At 35.3% G+C, this 25,650-nt stretch overlaps 1 protein-coding gene across 3 annotated transcripts in view; it reads right to left on the reverse strand.

Annotated features, from left to right (window-relative positions):
* BTBD8 (BTB domain containing 8) overlaps positions 1-25,650 on the reverse strand; it is a 107,499-nt gene that overhangs the window by 18,824 nt on the left and 63,025 nt on the right. For all 3 annotated transcript variants that reach the window (XM_060302846.2, XM_030868656.2, XM_060302836.1), the window contains exons 10-17: positions 14,832-15,014; positions 14,038-14,175; positions 12,962-13,091; positions 10,226-10,287; positions 4,702-5,410; positions 4,346-4,433; positions 3,748-3,887; positions 92-2,422 (exon numbers count right to left, since the gene is read on the reverse strand). In XM_060302846.2, coding sequence (XP_060158829.1) covers positions 92-2,422; positions 3,748-3,887; positions 4,346-4,433; positions 4,702-5,410; positions 10,226-10,287; positions 12,962-13,091; positions 14,038-14,175; positions 14,832-15,014 — 3,781 coding nt within the window. The remainder of the gene's footprint in view (positions 1-91; positions 2,423-3,747; positions 3,888-4,345; positions 4,434-4,701; positions 5,411-10,225; positions 10,288-12,961; positions 13,092-14,037; positions 14,176-14,831; positions 15,015-25,650) is intronic.

Below are 25,650 nucleotides of genomic sequence, written 5' to 3' on the forward strand. Positions count from 1 at the left end.
ACTAAAATATAACATTCAGGGCTACCTACAACTTCAAAATTCTATAAACTCATTTTCTTATGGATTTAGCATTTCTATATCTGTACATTACCTGCAGATAAAGCAATATTAGCTTTCTTGGTAGCTGCAGAATGGCTCTCTTTCACTTGACCTTCTGGAGGCAGAACTTGACTCCAATAAGAGTCCAGAGATTTTGTAGAGCTGTTCTTTGGTATGTCAGAATTGGGGTCTCTTTGATGAAGTTCCAGATGACATGGTCTTTCTTGAGATTTTATATCACTATCTGAAAGTTTGCTGCGTGGCTGAAAGTCATTAACCACATTGCTTCCACTGTTTACTTTTTTATCTTCTGGAGGAAGCTGTCTGCCTCCTCTGGACAGGACATCTGTTGTGCTCTTTTTTTCTGTGGCTGAAGCACTCTGTTTATCTTTTCTTGAAGAGTCAATGCTACTAAGACCCAAGGGAGAGCTTTTGTTTTTATATACACTATTGGCTTTCTCTTGTCTACATTCTAAAATACTACCTTTACTTCCTTGTGAGTATCTGGAGTAGCAGACCCTTCCGTGATGTTCATGAGAAACACCATCAAAAACATCAGAAGGTGAAGGCGAATCTACAGAAGGCTGAAAGGGAGCATGGACTTCCCCTTCATCAGATCCTAGTTCTTCACATTCATCTACCGAAAGTAAAACTGACCTTTTAAAATTTTTAGTTGCACGAAACTCGTGACTTTCATTTTCAGTTGCATCTTCAAAAGCTAAATTAATTATTCCCTGAAACTGCTGAAGAGCTGGGTTAGATGTAGAGAAATTTTCTGCAACATTTTCAGCTTCAGACCTTTCATCTTCTGTTTCATCTGCTGAGGAAGAAACCTGATCTACTTCCTGAGCAAACTGGATACTGCCTCGTGGAATATTTTCTTTTTCCCTAGGGTGGACTCTTGTAGATCGAGACCAAATTTCTGGCCTTTTCCTAGGAATCTCATCATCACTTGTCGAATTAACTTGGAAAAGATCATTACTACTTTGCTTTTTCATTTTCACTTCAATTCTTAAGTTACTATCATATATTTTTAATTCTTCAGGAGTACTGGTGTCACTGCTACTTCTTCCAAGAAAATCATGGCACAGCATAGTGCCACATTTAGAAATACCCCTGTCATTTGACCCATCATCATCCTGAGACCCTCCAGCATCATAGTCTTCAGATCTAGGCTTTATGTCATCAGAGGATGTTGTAGCACTGCCACTGTCAGATTCAGGACTCTCTCTCTGATGCAGAACACTGGTACTCAAATTCCAGTGACTCATGAATGGAGCTTCTGGAGTTTCATGGCTCTCTGGAGTTTCTGTTGTTTCCATGTCTTTAGGAGAATTTTTCCCTGGTATTTGTTCCAAAAAACACTTGGAGGAAGTATTTGAGTCTACTGTAGCATGTTTGTCTCCATTCATGGCAGAGTCATCAGAAAACTGATGGGGAACTGTCTGTTCTTCCACATGAATTCTAGATTTTCTGTCATCTTGACCAGAATTTAAGGTACCATTTGTCTGTTCAGGAACACAAGGTAAAACATCTTCCACACATTTAATGTTTAATTTTTTGTTTGTATCTTTTCTCCCTGCTTGCTTCTCCCTATCTGACACTGAATGGACTTGCTCTACATTTGTTGAATCTAGGTCACAAACTGGATTAGAGTTCAAAGAGTTTTCATTTGGATTTGAAATCATGGATTTTAGAGCAGTGGTGCTATAAAATTCTGGATCTACATTATCACTCTCATCAGAATGACAATGTATTTTAACTGTGTTGCATTGATCTGTTTTTTTGTGACCAGAAAAATTTGTTTCACTTTTATCTGAACAAATCTGTTTTGATTCCAGTTCATGTTTTATTAATTTATCTAGATTTGAAATATTTTGGCATTCTAACACCAACTTCTCTTTTTCTTGATTGTTTAATGGCTTTTGTGGGTCAAGTATGCATGGTGACTGACATGCTTCTGTATCACTGATTTCGGCTGTGAGATTAATTAGAGGTTCATGAGGCTTCTGTTCAGAAACATTGCCTTTGTTATTATTATCACATACATCACGAAGCACACTTTTTTGGACAACAGATGGTTCACTTTTTAAAGGTCTCAGAGAAGAAGGCTGAGTCTTCAATATAACCTGTCCAGGAAGTGTTTTCTGTTTTGAATCCTTATTATTCAAAGTTTCACCTTTCTTAGATTGATTTAGGTTTTTAGGCATTGCTACTATTTTTGCACTAATCTTAGGCAATGTTGTTTGTCCTTGCTTGACAGTTTTTCTCTTAGGTGTTTGTTTATCTGTAGTCACACTGTGGTCCAATTTTGTCACATTTTCATCAGACTGCCTTGAAGACCCTGAAGATTTTACTGAATGTGGTGACTCTCCTTGGGATCCTAAGTAAAGAAAATTCAAAAATATACCTTCCAGTTTGTGAGTGAAATTCAATATTTGTTTTTAAATCCCTTTAGAAGAAATAAAATAGATAACAATGAAATGGTAACATAATGATCAAACGGACAATTACAAATTAGGCGTTAGTGATGTGATAAAATAAAAAAAATTTATTACAAATATAGAGGAAGTATTCCAGTTATCTTAAGTAAAATTATTAAAATAGGATCTCTCCTCCTCAAGTAAAGAGCATTGATCCTATGCCAGAATTGGATTTGCATAAATATATGGGGGTAGAAAAATCTGATTTTCTTATGCCAAAAGAGCAGTAAGGGTCTTTCTTCCCTTTGAAGTTCTAGGGGGAAAAACAGACTGTTCCACATAGCTGGAAAGCAGAATCAAGCTAAAACACAAAATAGAAATGTTGAAATTGTTGCAATTTTTTTCCTCAAACAGTAACAAAGCTAATTTATTTCTCATAGCCAGATCATTATTATTGTAGGTCATTAGGGTTAACAACTTAGATCTGCAGTTGAAACTAAAGCTGGTAACTGGAAAGAAAGAGGATTAATTTTGGGAATTCATTTGTTTATAATGGTTGAAATCCTAGAGATGATATTTTGAGCATTTAAATATGTCAAACAGAATTATCAAATCTTTTTAAATGTTTAATTTTTAGCTGTCACTAGAACATGAATAACTTTTCTCTGGCTTACTTTTAAATTTACTTTCAGTATTAATTCATTACCTACCTCAAAATTGGTTTTAGCATTTTACACACTGCTCTTACATATGTGAATGCTTAATGCATAAAGCAAATTAATTTTTAAAATCAGTTATTATATTAGCAAATTATGCAATCTGATCAGTATTCTTCTCTTTATTAGAATATGGAAAAACAACAGGCATAGCACAGAGCCCAGAGGGAAAATTCTTCCTCCCTACGTATTACAGCTCTCTAGATTGTACCATTACTTTTTAAAGAGCTCTTTAGTGTTGGTTTTGCAGATGGAATTCTTATATTTATCAATGAAACTTTGAAGAAGCACAGGTATAATACACAGAAGGACCAGAAATGCAGATAACCTAGTGACTTCCTTAATTATTTTTTTCACAAAAGAAAATAAAAACTAAACTCACACCCCAAAACACCAAAATACTTGTCTGAAAAGTGGAAGAATAAAATCTCATCTCTAAAATATGAAATGAATGTAAAATGAGTGAAACCACGTTATACTTTGCTTATTTGTTGCTAAAGTTCCAGAATCAGAGTTCTGCTTATTCAATTTAAACAAGGAAGTAATACCTGGGAGTATTTCAACTTTACCTTGAGTTTTAGCAAGATTAACTGTGGCATTCTTTGTCCTCTGCTGAGCTGTACCACATCCATTGCCATTTCCTCTTTTCTTTAAAATTGCCTGTGGTACTGGATCACTGTATCCTTTGCTGGTGACCTTCTTTAGCACACTAAGAAAAATTATTTGCGTTCAGTATTACACTGAGATTCCAAAACATAATTTTTTAAAAGACCCATACATGAAATATATTTTTCACAATACTGTAAATCAACTATACTTCAATTAAAAAAAAACAAAAAAAGTATTTTTTCTCAAAGAAATAAAAAATATATCTCTTTTCTGAAAATAGAAAAAACCATAGGTTCTTAAGTGTTTAAGTTTATAAAACTGTAGATCAACTATGGTAAAGCAATGCATAATAAGGTACCACAAGTATAAATTATTCTTCTACAATTTTGTATCAATCGTCATTTTACATAATAAATAAGAAAAGTTTTTAAGTATCATTATGTAAATATACTAAATTTTCTAACAAAGGAAAGATATTTTAACAATATTTAGCTAGAAGTTAGTATATAATTAACTTCCAGAGAAAGCTAATGTCTAGGTAAAACAATGAATGCTTACCTGTTATTTATATTAGTTTCTTGTTCATGAATGCTTTTTTTATTGGAAGTTCCATTGGTAACTTTTGAAACAGGTCGAGATTTTACTGCTATAAATTAAGAAGAGTGAGCCATGAGATTGAGGAATAAATAAGTAATAAGTATGTATAAATTCACTGGTCATACACTATATACAAAATTAAATGTTACGGTGAGAAAAACTGTTTTTTCTCAGTTTGCATGAATATATGTTACTAAAATCTCTTTGCATTTGAAACTAAATAAAAGTCGAAACATAGGTTCATTTTTTTCTAGGAACTTTAACTGTTCCTAAAAAGCTCCTCAATAGCTATTAAAAATTAGAGTGTTAAAACCCACCTACAGTGGAAGTTTTGATACTTTCTACACTGTTTTTCACAGTCTGTCCTGGAGAGTCACAAAGGGAAAATTTATGACCAGAAGGCTTCTCTTTTATTGACCCATTTTCTTTTGGTTCATCCAGACAGTCAGTGGAAGTCAGTAATTCCATACTTGAATTTGTAGATCTGCTGGAGGGCCCTGAAATCCTGAGGCATGGAGAATCTTTGCCTGTCACTTTCTTCAAAGGCTTTGCTTTGGCATGCACGTTTAAGTTCCCAGTGAGTACCTTGGGTCTGGCACCTGTAATTTGACCTTCCTGATTTCTCACTCCTTTTCCATTTACTGAATTTTTCTGTCCATTTGCTGCTGCTGCTGCTGATCTTTCCACAACTTGTCTAGGTGACATGTTTGCTGACTTTGCATTATCACCGTTTTCTGTTTTGGGCTTTATTATAGGTTTGGGCTTTCCAGAAACATTTTTTCCCACAGTTTTTAATTCTTTTGTACTCTTGGATGCGGTTTTTGTACCATCCTTTTCCTTTAAATCATCATGCTTCAAAGTTTTATTTATAGAATTTCTATTAGTACTTGATGAATGTCCAGACGCTCCTAATCCATCAGATTTCATCTTTTGATTCGTAGAGGGACAACTCCAATACTCTTTCTTGTTACTTTCTCTCCAAGATTTGTTTTTTATAGCACCAGGGTCAGAAACTTGTCTCCTTTGCTACAAAGAAGAAAAAAAATACTCTGTAACTTGACTGAAGTCTTGGACATAATACTTTATGTTTCAATAGCCAGTTTTTCAAAGAGGAAAAAGCAGCAAAATTCAGATTATGATTTAGGGCCACTTAAAACTTGAATGATCTGGGGTCATTTGAATGTGTCTTTGATCACATTACCTTAATCAAATCTGAAATAAAACATACAAAATTAACAGGAAATTCTACTTTAAGAGGCATACTATTTAACTTTATGAAGTTATGGTAGAGATGAATACTTAATGGTGTCAGGATGCCTTGGGTGAATGATAGCAATATCCAACATTTTTCGAGGGCCCACTCCCAGGTTCTGTGCTCAGATGCTTTTCATGTATCATCTCACTTAATCCTCACAACAATTCTATGAGACAGCTCCTGTTGTTATCTCCATTTCTTCAACAAGAAACTGGGGATTAAAGCAGGTATGTAACCCAAGGCCACATGCTGATAAGGGATTGAACTAGGACTTGAGCTCAGGATTTACTGCTTTAAGCAGGTAATCATCTGTATGTTAATGATTTTCACCAAAAATTCTCTCTTCAATCCTATCCCAAATTCCAGAAATTTTATCACTAAATATTTAATCCTCTGGAAGCAAGGGCGGTGGTGGGGGGGTGGGGAGGGGGAAGCCCCTGGGAAAGAACACATTACACCTGAAAAGTTTTCTTTTTTTATTTTTTTGGCTGTGCAGCATGGCACGTGAGATCTTATTCCCTGACCAGGGATCGACCCCATGCCCCCTACATTGGAAGCACGAAGTGTTAACCACTGGACCACCAGGGAAGTCCCTGAAAAGTTTGGTTTTTGAGAAAAAAAAAAAACAAACCACAACATAGTAATACAGTACTGGTTGTCTGGAGAAAGGAAAAGGGGTCCTAAAAACAGGTGAAATAGATAAAAAGGGGAAAGTAGAAGGGCACTAAAGACAATGCACCTACTTTATAATTTTGCTTAGAACAACGTTGTATGGAAGGGAATAACAAAATTTTAAAAACTGGTAGGAATTACAGAATAAATTTTTAAGAATATATTGCCATTTGTTATATAAATACTCCCTTTTGGAAGCTGTATGAGACAGCGTCTGTGTTGTCTTCATCTTTGTATCCCTTAGCACCATGCCCATCACATACTGGGTACTCAAGAACATGTGATGATGGCTATCAAATCTGAGCACATATTGATATACAGTTCAAGGTCTAGTTATTTCTAAATATGAAAGCTTCTAATTACAATTAAAATTTGTCTAAGATAAAAATAACATAAATATGTGTGTGTCTATATTCACACATACATATGTATATACATAATAAATAACCTAGTTAAGTTTAGCAAAAGCAAGGTATAATAATAAAGGAATCATTAGATTCTTGTTCTAGCTTTGCTTTTAACTGAAGAATAGAAGATAGGATATTTAAGAAATCATTACTAATATCTCTGGGCCTCAGATTACTCATGTCTAGGGGTGGAGACTGGTCCCATTCAGTGCTGTGTACTAGGATTCTCTGTAATACTTATAAAGTTCAAATAGGCTAGGTCCAAATAGGCTAGATCAAATCTTAGCTCAAAAAAAATAACATTTCTCGGCTTCCCTGGTGGCGCAGTGGTTGAGAGTCCACCTGCCGATGCAGGGGACACGGGTTCGTGCCCTGGTCCGGGAAGATCCCACATGCCGTGGAGCGGCTGGGCCCGTGAGCCATGGCCGCTGAGCCTGCGCGTCCGGAGCCTGTGCTCCGCAACGGGAGAGGCCACGACAGTGAGAGGCCCACATACCGCAAAAACAAACAGGCAAACAAAAAAACCATTTCTCTATTTTTAATACCTAAAACCAGGAAGACTCTGATGTTAGACCTCTTCCCACCCTTAAAACTAATCCTTCTTAATTCACTCTATCCTTGAATCTATCTACTTTAAAGCATCATGCTATGGGTGAGATCTATGTAGTATATGGGGTGCTCTACCCCTTTAGAAATTTCACATTAACATAGTATACCATGGTGAGGATTCAACGTATATGCATTTTTAGGCAATCTATGACTTACATCTACAAAGTTTATGTATGTTTCTTATATACAACTGACCAGTTGGGAATGGTCACCACATGCTATTGACAAAGATAAAGAAAAAAGAGTAACACTCTAAAGCCCTCCTCTTGGGACTTCCCTGGTGGCACAGTGGTTAAGAATCTGCCTGCTAATGTAGGGGACATGGGTTTGATCCCTGGTCCGGTAAGATCCCACATGGGGTGGAACAACTAAGCCTGTGTACCACAGCTACTGAGCCTGTGCTCTAGAGCCCACAAGCCACAACTACTGAAGCCCGTGAGCCCTAGAGCCCACTAGCCACAACTACTGAGCCCATGTGCTGCAACTACTGAAGCGTGCGCACCTAGAGCCCATGCTCTGCAACAAGAGAAGCCAATGCAATGAGAAGCCCGCACACCACAACAAACAGTAGCCCCGCTCACCGCAACTAGAGAAAGCCTGTGCGCAGCAACAAAGACCCAACGCAGCCAAAAATAAAAAATAAAATAAAGCATTCCTCTTGGACACACTTTCAGGTCTAGTACTATTCCTTTTTGTTGGTATTATTTTGTTTTACTTTTTATTATAGAAAAATTTAAACATAATCAAAGAAGACAGAACAGTATCATGAATCCCCACATACCTACTACCCAGCTTTAACAACTATCACCTCTTGGCCAATTCTGTTTCATATATAACTACCACCATTTTATTTTGAAGCAAATCCCAGACATCGTATAATTTTAGTCTTAAGTATTTTGGTACCAGCACTCTTCTTAAACGTTTCTATTTTATCTCATCAACTTTCTCCCACCTCTAAAAGATCTCATCTCATTTTGGAAGACACACTTATTCATACCACAGTTATTGAGGACTTACTACATACTAGACAATTGCACATAAATTATCTCACTTAATTTTCACAATAATCCCGGCTAGGTTTTATTACTCCATTCTACAGATAAGCAAACAGAGACTCACAGATGACAAAGATAATAAAGTCAAGATCTGAACTCTTACGATTTTATGTCCAGCACCCATTTCAGTACAATGCTGCCTTTCTAAGGAAAACATATTAGCCTGTTTCCTTCCCATTGTGGTTAACAGTATAAACCCTTGGACAACCTGAAAGTCAGGAACTGAGGAAGGGAAATGAGATTTTGTTTTGCTGTAAGGCAAGGAAGGAGGAAAAGCCTGGTTGATAGCAGTTAGTAGATAGAACAGGGGAAAGAAAGGCAGGTAGGCTAAATCATGGTGGCCTTAAAACACACACACACACACACACACATACACACACAAACACATAGGGTGAAAGGGAACATAGTACATAGAAAAAGTGTTCTAAGGTGCCATTTGCTAACATATGTTCTGTGGAACTGTACAACATGCTTAAAAGGGGTCAAGAGGGAGTCTAGTGGTGTTCCATGGTTATAAAATTTGAGGAAATCTTGGGGAAAACAAAATTCAAAAGTGTTCTTTACTGTAGTGTTTCTCAGAGCTTTTAGGTGCTGATGTGCATCGTTAGTGTCTAAGAGGAGCTATGGTGTGTAGCAATTCTCAACCTTAGTTGACGCTAGATGTTCTTAGGTAGAACATATGATGAAGCTAGTATATTATGGAACACACTTAGGGAAATAGTCCTAGGAGGTTTACTAGCAAAAAACTCCAGCGTCTCACAGTTTCTCACCCAAGACATTTAGAGCTTGACCTCTGCCTCAAGCCATCAGAGCTCTTGGTTGTGGCTTGGAGTTGTGTGAGTTCCTATCTACTGGCTGATAAGGAAGATTCCCAATTCCACTCTTGCAAGGGCAATATATTCTTTGCATTCCAAACTGGAACTCTCAGTGTATGTCTCCATATCACTGTAATGTGTGCCTAGGTTAGTATAATTTTATGCTTCAAATGTATTAAGTGACCATTTTTAAGTTAGCTAGATTGGAACTCTAATTATCATTAATAACATTTTAGGGGAAGAAAAATGTATTTCATGTTATAATGAATATACCAAGTAACGTGTGTGTTGTGTGTGTGTGTGTGTGTGCGCACTACAAAATAACATAAAATTTACCATCTTAACCATTTTTAAGTGGGCAGTACAGTCAGGTTGACTATATGCGCCTTGTTGTGCAACAGATATCTAGAACGGTCTCATCTTGCAAAACTGAAACTCTATCCCCATTGAACAATTATTCCCCTTCTCCTTATCTCCCCAGCCCCTGGCAGCCACCACTCTACTTAGTTTTTAAGAGTTTGACTATTTTTAGTTAACTCATATAAGTACACCAAGTAACTTTTAAAGTGAACACAACTGTACTCTTGGTATTAACTGTCTTTTTCACACCAAAAATCTATTATGTGGATTAAAATCTTAGTATAGAGAAAACTGGGACAACTAAAATCTTCTTTTGTAAAAAGTAGGTTAATTAGAAAAACAGACATGGAACTAGATCTAGAATTCTAGACAATTTCTGATCTGGAATAGTTCCAACATGCTAGTTGCCAAAAAGGTTTTCAAGGAAATAAAAATGGTAGACAATATTTCACTTCCCATACCAGCTGGATATAAAAAAATGCATATCATTTAAAAATTTACAAAATGTTCACTTGATTAAAAACGAGACTCAAAATTATTTCCATCCAGAAACAGCTTTAGTTAATGAAAGAATAGATTTTTAAAAATTATTCTGAAATATAAAATGATAAAATTTAAATTACTTGTTATCTTGTTTCATCTGGGCCTGTAAAATTGTAAAAGTTTACCTGAGAGCTGCTGAATATAGGCTTTTTGCCAAGTCTTCGGTCATCACCTTTGTCAAATGCAGCTGTAGGGAAAAAAAAAGCAATCTAATTTTACAGGAAGCACTATTATTACCATAGAAGTAGAGGGAAAATAGTATATTAGCAGAAAAAGATTACATTTTGATGGAAATAACTTTTAAAAAGTTGAAACCAATCTAGCACACATAAATAATTCCCTATTTTAGAATTTTTCTTAAAGAACTTCATTTTGAATCTTATTTTCTTGTCCCTATGGATTTTATGTTATTAAAATTAATGAATTAGAAATGTACAGTCTCACAGAGAAGATTTATACATTTATAAAAACTTAGAATTTTCTCAAGCTTGAAATTTTAGAGATAACCTTTTTAGCTAGTTTTCCAAATTTCAAAAAATTACAGAGTTTTTGAAATGTAATATTGAGATATTTGGAGATGTAATATTTTATAAACTATTCAATGGGAGAAAATTTCTATCCTAAAAAATATTAAAATACTCTTAAAATTTTTCTGATTTTGCAGGTATGTCCTGAGGAAGGAGTAAAGAGAAAAAAGGTAAGGTTTTGTTGAAAATAAAACAAGAGACAATCCTTAAACCTATATCATTCTTTTTAGAATTACATAAAATATTCATTTTATAGATTAGGTTTATATGGGAATTATTGGGGAACTCGGTTTATGTTCTTCAAATAAGAATTTAAATGACGTCAGGGAAATATATAGGAATAATGGTATGAGAGCCATAAATATAGTTTAGCTAATGTATTTGTTCCCTTTGAAGGTTATGTAGCTTTAAAATATATTTTGAAGAAATATATACATATATTTTCCAAAATTTATTTTATTTTTATTAAAACAGCTGATGAAAAATACATCAAATTATCTGTAACCCTACCATGCACCTTCGACTATTTCTATTCTATAGGAACTATGTTATAAGACAAAGCAGGATCCTAGAAATAGCATTACAAGGATTGGTTTGTGGTTAGCAAATGACTGCACAAAAATATACAGGTGGAAATTAATACAAGATTTCTCCCAAAGATCAGTAACTCAAACTAGAACGTAAGAAATGTTATAACAAAGACAACCTAGAATTACTCCTTTATCTGGGATTTCCCAATGCAATAATTATGCATAAGTCAGGACTCATTATAATTCAACATACTTAAGATTTTAAAAATTATTTTTACACAGATAGAATGTAATAGATTGAAAAGTTCTTTTTGACAATTAGTTGGATTACCAATAATATTTTGTTTTAGATATGTGTATATATATGTATGTATTTACATGTATTTTATTTAATTAATTTATTTATTTTTTGCGGTACGCGGGCCTCTCACTGTTGTGGCCTCTCCCGCTGCGGAGCACAGGCTCCGGACGCGCAGGCCCAGTGGCCGTGGCTCACGGGCCCAGCCGCTCCGCGGCATGTGGGATTGATCCTCCCGGACCGGGGCACGAACCCATGTCCCCTGCATCGGCAGGCGGACTCTCAACCACTGTGCCACCTGGGAAGCCCCTACATGTATTTTAAATTAGCACTTTGAAGAATTAAGATAAAGAACATTGTTCGGGACCCAACTTAACTATGATATCCTCTAAAAATGGAGAAGAGCAAACTTTACTCCCAATCAGAAGAGAGTTGAATGACACCTACTCATGGAATGCTGATCTTAGTTTTTTACACTGTATAGTACAGATGAACTGTCATCTAAAAATCAGTACAGAAATAGTCACAAGGAAAAAAATTCCAATTTCTAAAGACCTTCTCATGACTTTTGTTGTTTCATGGATTTTGTTGTTTTATTATTTTGTTGGAATTTCTTTGAAAAGTGCTCTTGAGATCACATCTGGCTACACCATCGTGTTATGCTTTTAATGCAAGACAGAGCAAATCATATTTTGATTAAATCATTAAAGAATTTAACATATCCATGTACTATCAAGAATATATTATATCACATATGGTCTCCATGTTTTATAGGACAGAAATATTGCTTCATAAAATATAGTCTCAATTTAAAATGTTTTTAAAAGTATACTTACTGAATCTGTCAATATTTTTCCTAAGGTACCTGCTTTAACCCAAAAATAGTGATGAAGCCATTTTTAGTTCCACACCCTCAATTTTTTATTTTAACATTTTTGAAACAAACACACATTCTGAGCAGTATAAATCTTTTGTTTAATGCTAATATTTCAAATGGTACCTATTAAATGTCAAAGAGCACTGTGCGGCTCCTGAGGGACACTCCGCAATAGCACACATCGTATCACTGAACCAATCGATCATGGAATAAAGCCATCTAATCTAGGCAAAACCACAAGAAAGAGTATCTTATGCAAAAGATGGGAAAGCTTTATGGAAAAATATATTTTAAAAGGGAGAGAAAGTATGTTTGGTAATCTATTCTATATGGGTTACATTTTCCTATACTTCTAAATCTATCTAAAAGAATGCTTTTAAGCAAATTTGGCTAGAATATAAAGTTGCTAAGATAAAGTAGAATTATATATGTATATATAAGGAAATGAGTTTCATTTTCTAAGGACAGAAAAAAAGCATGATTTATTAAAACTGCCTAAACATACCAGCACCAGTTTCAATTAGCAAGCAAACAGAAGCAAACAAACGTTAATCCTATCACTTATTAGAATCCCTTTAAAATATCTCTTGTCACAATTATAAGAATAAAAAATCTCAAGGCTAATATACCTGCTTGGATTTTCTGTTGATCATCTGTGCTCATCAGCTTCCAGCTTTCTGTGTGACGAACAGCATAGAAAGACTGAACCAGGAAGATCCACAGCTTATCACGCAGAGCCTGGATCTTGCACGTAAAACCCTGTGTTCAAGCAACAAATCAGCAGCTGGTCAGAGCCACATTGTCATAGCAACCAGTCATTATTCCCTTCCGAATCTACTTACTCCTAAGCTAGATCAATGATGTCATCACTTAGATTTTTAAGATCGTCGGGTACAAGTTATTTATGAAGCCTTGCTCTTTAACAACAGAATTTTATAGTGAACATGAACCTTATCCTTTCAGCATTATCCTTTTAACCAAACACTGTTTTAAACCACCAATGGCCTTTACGTAAAAACCTTCCACAGCCTTTTCAAATCAGCTATGACATTACAAGGTCAAATACTCTATGCAGTAATAATAAATATGATGAAATTTTTTGTCATTCTTGTTGAACAAATAAAAAATGTCAATAATTTGCAATTAGCTTATTAATTACCATTGATTAATTGCATTTAAAAATAAGATATATTTTAATTTTGCTTTTTCTCAATCCAATTTTAAATGATTTTTTTCTTAAGACAAAAATTAAGAACATATTATAAAATTAAAAGACACTGATGATTAAAACTGTAAAACATTCTTTAAAATTCTTTAAGTTTTATATTTAGGAAATTTAATGTAGTGACTGGGGAGAAATACTAAACTTATGCTGTACCAATTAATATTGCTAAGTACCAAACTATGTTTAGAATTAGCCAGCCAAACTTCCAAATTCTAAACTTTTATAATAAGTAGTGTATTTGGAGGTAAATGAAATTTTTAAAATTTTGTATTATGAAAAATTCCAAATATACACAGAAGTAGAGACTGTAACCAACCTCCAGGTATCAAACACTTAGTTTCAATGAACCATGCAACATTTAAAACGTGTATATATTTAAAAATCTTAAAACAGTTTAAATATTCTATCATTCGTGTATATATTTAAAAATCTTAAAACAGTTTATTCTATCATTTTAATGAATTTTATTACATCAAATACCATTTCCTTTGTACTGTCAGAGTTCAGTAACGTGTCCAGAGCTGTAAGAAGAGAGCAACTATTCTCCGTGGTAATGTTTTCTTCAATTGCTTTTAAAATTTTGTCCAGCAGATCAGATGTGCTACTCATTGCTTGTGACTATAGAACACAGAAATTGATATTTAATAGGAATATATGTAAATGTGTAAGAAATGTGAAAGTCTGGCATAACAGCAGACCATTCATCATAACTGGCTATATGAAGTCAATCAGAAATCTTATTTCCTCTGTTAATAATAATAATTATTATCATTATAATAATAAATATTATACTAATCCCTTTCCTCTGTTAAAAATATCGGCACACACACACAGTTCTTAATAGCCAAAATAGTCCTAAAACAGAGCCTAGAAATAAGTTATAAAAGTTCTTTATTAAGTAACTAAATTTAGAGAAAGTGGGTCCCAGTAAGACAGAGAATTTTGCATGAACCATAATTGTATTACTGACCAAAACAATATCTTTATGACTTCAATTTCTAAAATATGGCTTATGCCGATTGAGGGCTGGAGTTGCCAGAGTTACACTGTGCCTTGCCAGGGCACTCAACCTGTCCCCTCCTCCCTTCATTATCTTATGAGACAAAAATCCTGTCCATCACTGCCCTAAATGCTATGCAAACATGCCATCTGCTATGGAATTTATTTAAGTCATACTAATTTAATCAAAGGCAACCTGAATTTGAAAACTTACATAATTATAATCAGAACACAAAGATGAGACTAAATATAGGATATAATTTTAGATGCAGTACCTGTAAGAGGAGAGCAAAATTTTCACTTTGAATGATCTTGGAGAAGTTTTCTATAATAAATGCAATACATTCTTCTTGAAGCTGAGATGCCATGGTCAGTGCTGCTTCTGTCCACTTCACTCTGGGTAAACTGATGATTAGCCTGTCACTTTCCATCAGAAGAAAAGCAGCATTCTTATCATTCTTATAATTTTGAAAATATTGGGGAAAAAAGTTAGATTACTGCTCATAAAAATAACTTTCCAAGCAAATTAAATACTTTTGTTTTCTTGTGACACTGCCTGCAAAAACCAAAATTCCAGGTAGCTAATATCTTTGTCATTAGCTTTACATATTTATTAATTCATTCAAAATTATCCCAAAGGGCAAACTTTGAGCTGGAAACAAATCACCTTTAAAAGACAGCTAAAACAAACATGAGAGCAAAGTTATAACTACAAAGAAAAGCTTGACTTCCCTGAGATTTTTCACTACTGAATTAATTTTTGTGCTTATAGATATCATTCATAACTGCATGGCTACACTGACATAGCCTTAATTCTTTTCTGACTATAAAATACATGTTATTACAAATTTAGAAAGGCTAAAATTGACTTATAATCCCCAGTGACTTTTTCTTCCTTTCTAATTAGGTAAGACTCTTCTTTTTATATTATATTATTTATTTAATAATGATTCATTTTTATACCATAGGAAAAAATGTTCACGAATACCGATCTCTATAAAAAATGAAATGACAGGGCTTCCCTGGTGGCGCAGTGGTTGAGAGTCCGCCTGCTGATGCAGGGGACACGGGTTCGTGCCCCGGTCCGGGAAGATCCCACATGCCGCGGAGCGGCTAGGCCCGTGAGCCATGGCCGCTGAGCCTGCGCATCCGGAGCCTGTGCTCCGCAATGGGAGAGGCCACAACAGTGAGAGGCCCACGTACCACAAAAAAATAAATAAATAAATAAATAAATAAAAATGAAATGACAATTCACAAATACCATGTGCTCTAAGGAAAAGGAAAAAATGGCAACTTAAAATTACTATATTTTATTCATGTTTGATTTCTAACTCTTAAAACGATCCTTAGGAAATAATGATTTATTGAATAAATAGTTATCTGATCGATTGTAGTAGATTGAAAAAAATGGCCACAAATTCTGTGTAGCTCAATTCATCAAGAGGTGGACTCTATTTCCTCATCCCTTGAATCTAAACTGGCCTGTTCACTTGCTTGCACAAGCAGTGGTATTGTGCAAGTTTCAGAGCATAGGCCTCAAGTAGCCTTGCAGCCTCTATCTTTACCCTCTTGGTTCTGGGACCATGAAGCCATGAAGAAGCCTGGTAAGAAAGTACACAGGGAGTGGGAGGCCCAGCCTCCAACTTAGCCACCAGCTGAAAGCAGCTGCAGGACTAAGCTCAGGCAAGATAAGCAGAAGAATCACCCAGTAAATCCACAGAGAATAAATTTTAGTTTAAAGCAACTTAGTTTTGGGGTGGTTTGTTACACAGCAATAAATAACTAGTAAATCTGGAAATGACAGTGCTTGATCCTCAAGCAGAGTCTTCCCTGATCTCTATACCTACTTCAGATTCCTTTTACACATGCCATCAGAGAGCCTGTCCCTTCTCTTTAGAGCACTTACTTCATTTGTAATTATTCAATCATGAAATAACTACTTGATTAATACCCATCTCTCTCACTAGGCTGTATGTTTACTGCATGTGAAACCATGTCTGTTTTGGCTCACCGTTGTAACCACAGGTCCTAGTACAGAACTGAGTCACAGTAGACACATCTGTTGATCTCTGAGCATCAACAGAGACTGAGAGTTTGTAAATGAATTCATAAGCTAAATTAAGTTTAATCCTTGAACATCAAAACTTTAAAAATTTTACCCATTTACCAAGAATTCTTCTGAAAAGTATTCTATACTTCCCCTGCTTTATTTATTTGAGTAAAAAAATCATACTTTGCTATAATTTGAGTCTTTAAAAAGTTTTTTTACATTTTTACTATAATTTACCATTATCCTTTCCTCCTCTGGTAACTTCCTGAGTAACTGTGCAGTTACTAAGAGTTTTAGGCAATAAACCCAATTTGCTCTACTAATAGGCATTGTTCTGGTATTAGTGACAAATGTAGAGTATTCAAATATCTTGGCAGGTATCTACAAAGTGCTTACTATAAACATAATGTTATGTGCTCTGACAGCAATATCTTTTTTTTTTTTGGGTATTATTAACTTTATTTAAGCTCAGGAAGAAAATCATAAAAGCAATAACTCAGTAGAATTGCCAATCAACCTGTCTCTCCTCAAACAGCAAATGGCCAGCTTACAAGCAATATCTTTTAAAAAATACAGATGTATAGCTGTCATAATTTAGCTTGAAATCTATTGGAAAACTAAAACATGGACATAATGATAACAGATGGTATGTGATCTTAATTCCATACTGATCTGAATATATGATAACATTAAATGTTAAGAGTAGCTTAAGGTTCAAAGAAGGAAGAAAATGTAATATACTTCTAGATCAAACACATAAAATTTTATTTTATTTTTTTAACATCTTTATTGGAGTATAATTGCTTTACAATGGTGTGTTAGTTTCTGCTGTATAACAAAGTGAATCAGCTATACGTATACATATATTCCCATATCTTCTCCTTCTTGTGTCTCCCTCCCACCCTCCCTATCCCACCCTTCTAGGTGGACACAAAGCAGGGAGCTGATGTCCCTGTGCTATGCGGCTGCTTCCCACTAGCTAGCTATTTTACATTTGGTAGTGTATATATGTCCATGCCACTCTCTCACTTCATCCCAGCTTACCCTTCCCCCTCCCCGTGTCCTCAAGTCCATTCTTTATGTCTGCGTCTTTATTCCTGTCCTGCCCCTAGGTTCTTCAGAACCATTAAAAATTTTTTATTTTAGATTCCGTATATAAAAACACATAAAATTTTAAATTCAATAGTTAACACATGGTTCAAATTTCAAAACTATATAAAAGGCATTACTAAGAAAAGTCACCCACTCCTTTCTGTCCCTGGCCACCTATTTTCCCTTGTCCCAATCAATATTATTTATTTTCTGTATTTTTCCAGAGTTATTTTATGCATATACAAACAAAAAAAGTAATTTTCCCCTTATTTTACTCAAATGGAGGCATTAATATGCACAGTACTCTGTACTTTACCTTTTATACTTAGCATATACCTTGAATATTTTTCTTATCACAATATAAAGAGCCTTATTATTGTTTTAATAGCTATGGAATAGCCCATAATATGGATATATCAGAAGTCATACAACCAGTCCTCTACTTGTAGATGTTTATTTCTTTCCAGTTTTTGTTATTACAGTGTTGTAATGAATGACCTTGTAGATAACATTATTTCACACATATGTGAATATATCTATAGGATAAATTCCTAGAAATAAAATTGCTGGGTCAATACTACTTGTCTTATCCTGGGTTCTGCCTAATAACTGAGCCTGAGAAATAGGCTTGTACGTAAGTGATCCCAAGATGACCCAAGAGTGAAACAGGGAAGGAGGGAAAGCCAGTGGAAGGGTATGTTTTCCAGCTCCTTGCTACTCAAAGTGTGATCCGCAGCTACCATTACCTAGAGCTTGTTAGAAGTGTAGAATCTCAGGCTCCGCCTCTGATTTACTGAATTAGAACCTACATTCAACCAAGATCCTGAAGTGTTTTTTGTTTTTGCCATACCACACGGCATGCGGGATCTTAGTTCCCCAACCGGGGATTGAACCCTGTGCCCCCTGCAGTGGAAGCACTGAGTCCTAACCACTGGACCACCACCAGGGAATACCCAGTCCTGGAGTGTTGTGTGTATACATTTAAGTTTGAGAAACAATGATATAGCATTTGCTATTGTAAGCAACTGGGGATCAATCTTGTTGGGGGCCCTCTGAAGAGCCACAGAGAATACAATTTGAATTATTCACCCAAGGGATAGATCAGGGAAACATTTAATCACTGGTTAATCACTGACCAATCTCCCATTGGTCAAGGTTTGTCCCCTGGGATATTAATTCCCTTTCACTTCCAGGTTTGAAGAGCTGTAGGTACCCTGGGTAGAACAGCAGTGAAGCCTCAGGACAGAAAGTGAGAAATACGTGTGATGTGGCTGAGGGAAAGTGCTGTCAGATTACATCTGTGTGCAGCTGGATGCTGCAGCAATGGTTGGAGTACATACATGGGTCAAAGGATATGAGGTGGGGCACCAGGAGGATACAAAACATTGCCAACATATATTCAACGGAGCACTGTTTTCCAAACTGTAGTTTTCTCCCCTAGCAACCTAGAGAAATATATTTAGTGGCTTACAATCAGCATTAGAAGACAAAACAAGAAAGAGATAGAAAAGAGAAAAACAGAAAATATCAGAACATCATATGGAATATGGTAAGTATTCTTTTTTTGAAACTTGTTTCAGTTCTACATGTGTGAGTAAACTGGGTTATAACATAAAAAGAACTTGCTCTGGGTCAGTCAAAAAAGTTTAAAAAACACAGCAAAAGTTGTGCTAATTTATACCCTTCCCAGGAGTGAATAGGAGTACTTATTCCCTACATCCTTGTTAAAATAGTACAAATTTCCTTTTTCTCCCCCATACTAAAAGGTACAAAACAGTCTGACATGGTAATTTTAATGTCCATTTCTCTTAAATAAATGAAGTTGAAGATTTGTTCATCAAATTAAGAGGCATCTGTATTTTCTAAGTGAACTATCTAGTCTTACCCTACCATTTAGCTATTTTTTAAAAATCAACTTGTAGGAACTCTCTATATTAGAAAAATTAGAATAAGAGTATGATATGAACTGTCATTTGTTTTCTGACTTTGCTTATGGTAATTTTTACTATATAGAAATTTTGCATTTTTATGTAACCAAATTCTTTTATGGCTTCTAAATTTTGTATCCCCACTCCACTGATGAGGTTATAAACTAATTCTCCCAGGACTTAACTGTAGTGTTTTAGGTTTCATTTTCTTTACTTGTAAATCTTTGATCCATTTGGAATGTATACTGGCATACCAGGATGTGATGTATAGATCCAACTTAAATTTTTTCCAGCAAGCTTCCTGTTGTTGTCCTAACACCATATACTGAATAAACACTATGACTCATACTATTTAATTCTTTTGATATTGTGTTAATTAAATAGGCCTTCAATTATCTTTTGGCCTTAGGACTAAAAGCATAATATATATACAACTTCAGTTTTACGCTACTGACTATCCCCCATGCCTATTTTTGTTTTAATTTTCCTATATTTAAAAACTATTCATAATTTGTTTTTAAAAAAAGGCTTAAACAAACCTTTTTTTTTTAAACATCTTTATTGGAGTATAATTGCTTTACATTATTGTGTTAGTTTCTGCTGTATAACAAAGTGAATCAGCTATACGTATACCTATATCCCCATATCCCCTCCCTCTTGCATCTTCCTCCTACCCTCCTTATCCCACCCCTCTATGTGGTCACAAATCACCGAGCTGATCTCCCTGTGCTATGCGGCTGCTTCCCACTAGCTATCAGTTTTACATTTGGTAGTGTATATATATCAATGCCACTCTCTAACTTCGTCCCAGCTTACCCTTCCCCCTCCCCGTGTCCTTAAGTCCATTCTCTACGTCTGTGTCTTTATTCCTGTCCTGCTCTTAGGTTCTTCAGAACCATTTCTTTTTTTCAGATTCCATATATATGTGTTAGCATACGGTATTTGTTTTTCTCTTTCTGACTTATTTCATTCTGTATGACAGATTCTAGGTCCATCCACCTCACTATAAATAACTCAATTTCATTTCTTTTTATGGCTGAGTAATATTCCATTGTATATATGTGCCACATCTTCTTTATTCATTCATCTGTTGATGGACACTTAGGTTGCTTCCATGTCCTGGCTATCGTAAATAGTGCTGCAGTGAACATTGTGGTACATGACTCTTTCTGATTTATGGTTTTCTTGGGGTATATGCCCAGTAGTGGGATTGCTGGGTCATACGGTAGTTCTATTTTTAGTTTTTAAAGGAACCTCCATACTGTTCTCCATAGTGGCTGTATCAATTTACATTCCCACCAACAGTGTAGGAGGGTTCCCTTTTCTCCACACCCTCTTCAGCATTTATTGTTTGTAGATTTTTTGATGGTGGCCATTCTGACCCGTGTGAGGCAATACCTCATTGTAGTTTTGATTTGCATTTCTCTAATGATTAGTGATGTTGAGCATCCTTTCATATGTTTGTTGGCAATCTGTATATCTTCTTTGGAGAAATGTCTATTTAGGTCTTCTGCCCATTTCTAGATTGGGTTGTTTGTTTTTCTGATATTGAGCTGCATGAACTGCTTGTATATTTTTGGAGATTAATCCTTTGTCAGTTGCTTCATTTGCAAATATTTTCTCCCATTCTGAGGGTTGTCTTTTGGAAGTTTTAGCCACAGCAATCAGAGAAGAAAAAGAAATAAAAGGAATCCAATTGGAAACGAAGTAAAACTGTCACTGTTTGCAGATGACATGATACTATACATAGAGAATCCTAAAGATGCTACCAGAAAACTACTAGAGCTAATCAATGAATTTGGTAAAGTAGCAGGATACAAAATTAATGCACAGAAATCTCTGGCATTCCTATACACTAATGATGAAAAATCTGAAAGAGAAATTAAGGAAACACTCCCATTTACCACTGCAACAAAAAGAATAAAATACCTAGGAATAAACCTACCCAAGGAGAAAAAATACCTGTATGCAGAAAACTATAAGACACTGATGAAAGAAATTAAAGATGACACAAACAGATGGAGAGATATACCATGTTCTTGGATTGGAAGAAGCAACATTGTGAAAATGACTATACTACCCAAAGCAATCTACAGATTCAATGCAATCCCTATCAAACTACCAATGGCATTTTTCACAGAACTAGAACAAAAAATTTCACAATTTGTATGGAAACACAAAAAACCCCAAATAGCCAAAGCAATCTTGAAAAAGAAAAATGGAGCTGGAGGAGCAGGCTCCCTGACTTCAGACTGTACTACAAAGCTACAGTAATCAAGACAGTATGGTACTGGCACAAAAACAGAAATATAGATCAATGGAACAGGATAGAAAGCCCAGAGATAAACCCATGCACATATGGTCACCTTATCTTTGATAAAGGAGGCAAGGATATACAATGGAGAAAAGACAGCCTCTTCAATAAGTGGTTCTGGGAAAACTGGACAGCTACATGTAAAAAGATGAAATTAGAACACTCCCTAATACCATACACAAAAATAAACTCAAAATTGATTAAAGACCTAAATGTAAGGCTAGACACTATAAAACTCTTAGAGGAAAACATAGGCAGAACACTCTATGACATAAATCACAGTAAGATCCTTTTTGACCCACCTCCTAGAGAAATGGAAATAAAAACAAAAATAAACAAATGAGACCTAAACTTAAATGCTTTTGCACAGCAAAGGAAACCATAAACAAAACAAAACATTTTGAAACAGAAAAATTTAATCTTGTTTTGAAATAGTTCAAGTAATTAGAAGCCCTAACTTTTCTAAAAACTTTCTCTCTTCTGCTAACTCCTCTACCCTTCTCTCTCTTCCTCCCAAAAGCAACGGTTTGTACTTGGTAGGAGGGAGTAGCCACTTCTTACTGAACTGCTGCATAGTGAGCAAGAAGGAGAAAAAGCTCAAAGTCCCTTATATTAAAATTTAAAAAAAAATTCTCCATATATAGTCCAATGCAGCACTTTCTTATCTCCCTTTGTATATGACAGTGTTAGGCATATTATTGATAGAGTAAAGTGCCTGCCATGAAACATGTTGTTTAACTGAATTAGAGCCAAAGAAGACTTAAGAAGATTTCTCAATCTTTCTTTCATTTGTTTTGGATAACATATTTTAATTTTAAAATTTTTAAATATTCTATTTTTATTAATGTAGCAAAATATATTTTATTTCTATAGTAAAATATGAAGAATATATTAAATTAAGGTTTCCTAAAATTTGAATATCCACAAAGAAAGACAAAATTTCAAATTTTCATTATAATCACCACAATGCCAAAAGGCTCGTAAGTTTGGTTGTTTTGATGTTCATCTTTATATCTGTCTTGAAAGGAAAAACCAAGCATTCACAAAGCTTACAAGGAACTGATTAGAGCTATAAAATCAAAATAAAATATTGTAGGAGAGGGAGAGGCATAGTATGAAGAGCTTATTCCTCAGTTATACTCACTTACCACTTGTTAAAAAAAAAATCAAACTTCTTGAGACAGTCAGTTAAGATCCCTCCCAATCTGGCCTTAGCCTCTCCCCAGACTTATCTTCTCTCATTATTCCAGTTACAAGAGAATATTGGCACTGCCCAGACTCCAGGTCCCTGGTCACATTTAAAAGTCACTTTTTTATTTTGAAATTGTCCTCTATTTTCAGGTTCATCTCACATCACTTCTCTTATCCTTCCAATCAGAATCAATTGTTTTAACTTCTGTGATTCCACGTATAAACCTGAATTATAAATTATACTTATTCACTCCTTTATTTACCTATCAATATATACTGAGTGCCTAATGTCTGCTAGGCACTGCCCTAAGGCTGGTGCTGCAAAGGTAAATAAGACTGACATGGAACTTAATGCTAGTATTCATCATAGTCTAACTTGTATTTTGCATAGTTGTTTAAGTGCCTATCCTTCCATCAGTTTGCGAGTTCCTTGAAGTCAAGGCCCATACTTCCTAAAAATAATCTTTGCCCATGCTGAGCATCTATTATATTACCTTTAGAATGGCAGCAATTGGTTTTAAGACGTGGTTTTATAATTTACTGACAATGTGAACTTGAATAAAGCATTTACTTCTCTGATTCTTTTTTCTTATATATAAAGTGGAAATAAGAGTACCTATGTTATATGTAATTTCAAAATATAAAAAGTATATTTTGAACCATAAAGGTCTTTTAAAAATCCACTAGGTAATAATTCACTTCTATTGAACTGAATTATAGCTGGGCCATTTGCTTGCCTCATGAACAGAGTAACCATTCAATGACCAAAGAAACTAATGCAAAATAGTAAGCAACAAAACAACAAAGTCCTTCATTAGCATAAACACAGATTTAGATTTATTTTTTGCAGTGGTATATCACCAGCTGATGGCCTAAACTTATTTTCCCAGTTAGATTTAGATATTATTTTCTATGAAACCCAGTCTAAAATACCATTCATGGTTCAATCAGAGAAACGGGACCACTAGGAGGTATTTATATACATAAAGGAGTCTGTTAAAGGGATTTCACCTTATGCAATTATGGGAGCTGGTTAAGCACTCTTTGTATATGATGATGTATTGTAGTATGAAGTCCACAGGGAAAGCAGTTGAGAGAGGATGATGGATGTAAAGTGTGAGGGGTAAGGACAAGCTGACACCCAAGAGCACAAGCTATAACCCACAAGGATGGGCTCATTTTAGGTCTCACTGCCTCCAACATGGATTAAATGAGTGTCCTTCAGGAGATGCTAGCACCCGCCATCATGGAGCTAAACACATCCCTGGCCCAGGGGTAAGAGAAACCAAAGAGGATACAGGGCAAGGTGAAGCAGTACAAAGAAGGAAATTCTGGGAAGCATAGTTCATTCTAATCAAGCTAACACACTGCAGAGACACTACAGTCCAACCCTTGTCAACTTGGCATGCATACACATTTCTTTAAATCATAGTTAATTCCTATGGAGACAAAGTAAAGTCATGCTAATGCCTAACATATACAACCATCCCCTATAAAACAAACATGCTAACCCTCTCCCTAAAATAGGATACAAAGTCTCTCTTCAAACTGATTCAAACTACCCCTTGGCATCCTGTAACTTAAATACAGAGGTATAGTTAACATGTCTTATACTAAATGGTAGGGGAATGAGACAGTGGGGAAAAAAATAATTGGTTAATATATACATAAACATTCATATAAAAAGGGGAAATGAATATGTTTACCTCATAACTACTACAGTGCTAATTTCTATAACTGGTCACGTGGTCATACCTAGTATTTATAACTACCTTTTCCTGCAACCATTCCATGTTCCCTTTGTCCTCTGCAAGTACCTCTGCTGTTTATAGTTCTTTATCTGGTAAGGTGGCCCAAACTTTCATTCCTGAAGAATCTGGGCCAGTATCAGTGCTGCTTAAATTGAGTTTTTCCATTGATTTTAACCATAGGACATGGGAGTACTGCATTCCAGATATACTCCTCCTTCCCCACATTATATAGCACCAACCCAATTTCTCCTTATAGATAGCTAGTGGGAAGCAGCTGCATAGCACAGGGAGATCAGCTTGGTGCTTTGTGACCACTTAAAGGGGTGGGATAGGGAGGGTGGGAGGGAGATGTAAAAGGGAGGAGATATGGGGATATATATATACATATAGCCGATTCACTTTGTTGTACAGCAGAAACTAACATAGCATTGTAAAGCAATTATACTCCAATAAAGATGTTTAAAAAAAAATAGGCTCAATCTAATAATAATTCCCCTTCTCTGCCTGTTGATTTACAAAGTGGCCAGAAGGAGGTGGTCCCAACTTCCAGTTCAATGGAATCATTGTGTCCATAGGTGAAAACATTCTTCTCTTTGGAACTAAGACCTCTAGATCAGCAGATCCTAAAGTTATAGGGACAAGAAGCAAAAATTCTGCTAGTGGATCACTAGGAGTAATTATACGTGGAGCCACTCTCACTTCCACACCTTGATTTCTGTACCCATGAATCCTAGTTATGTTAAGAAATAGCACCATAAATCAAAAGCT

This window comes from Globicephala melas, chromosome 1, assembly GCF_963455315.2.
Source record: "Globicephala melas chromosome 1, mGloMel1.2, whole genome shotgun sequence".
NCBI classification, from domain to species: Eukaryota; Metazoa; Chordata; class Mammalia; order Artiodactyla; family Delphinidae; genus Globicephala; species Globicephala melas.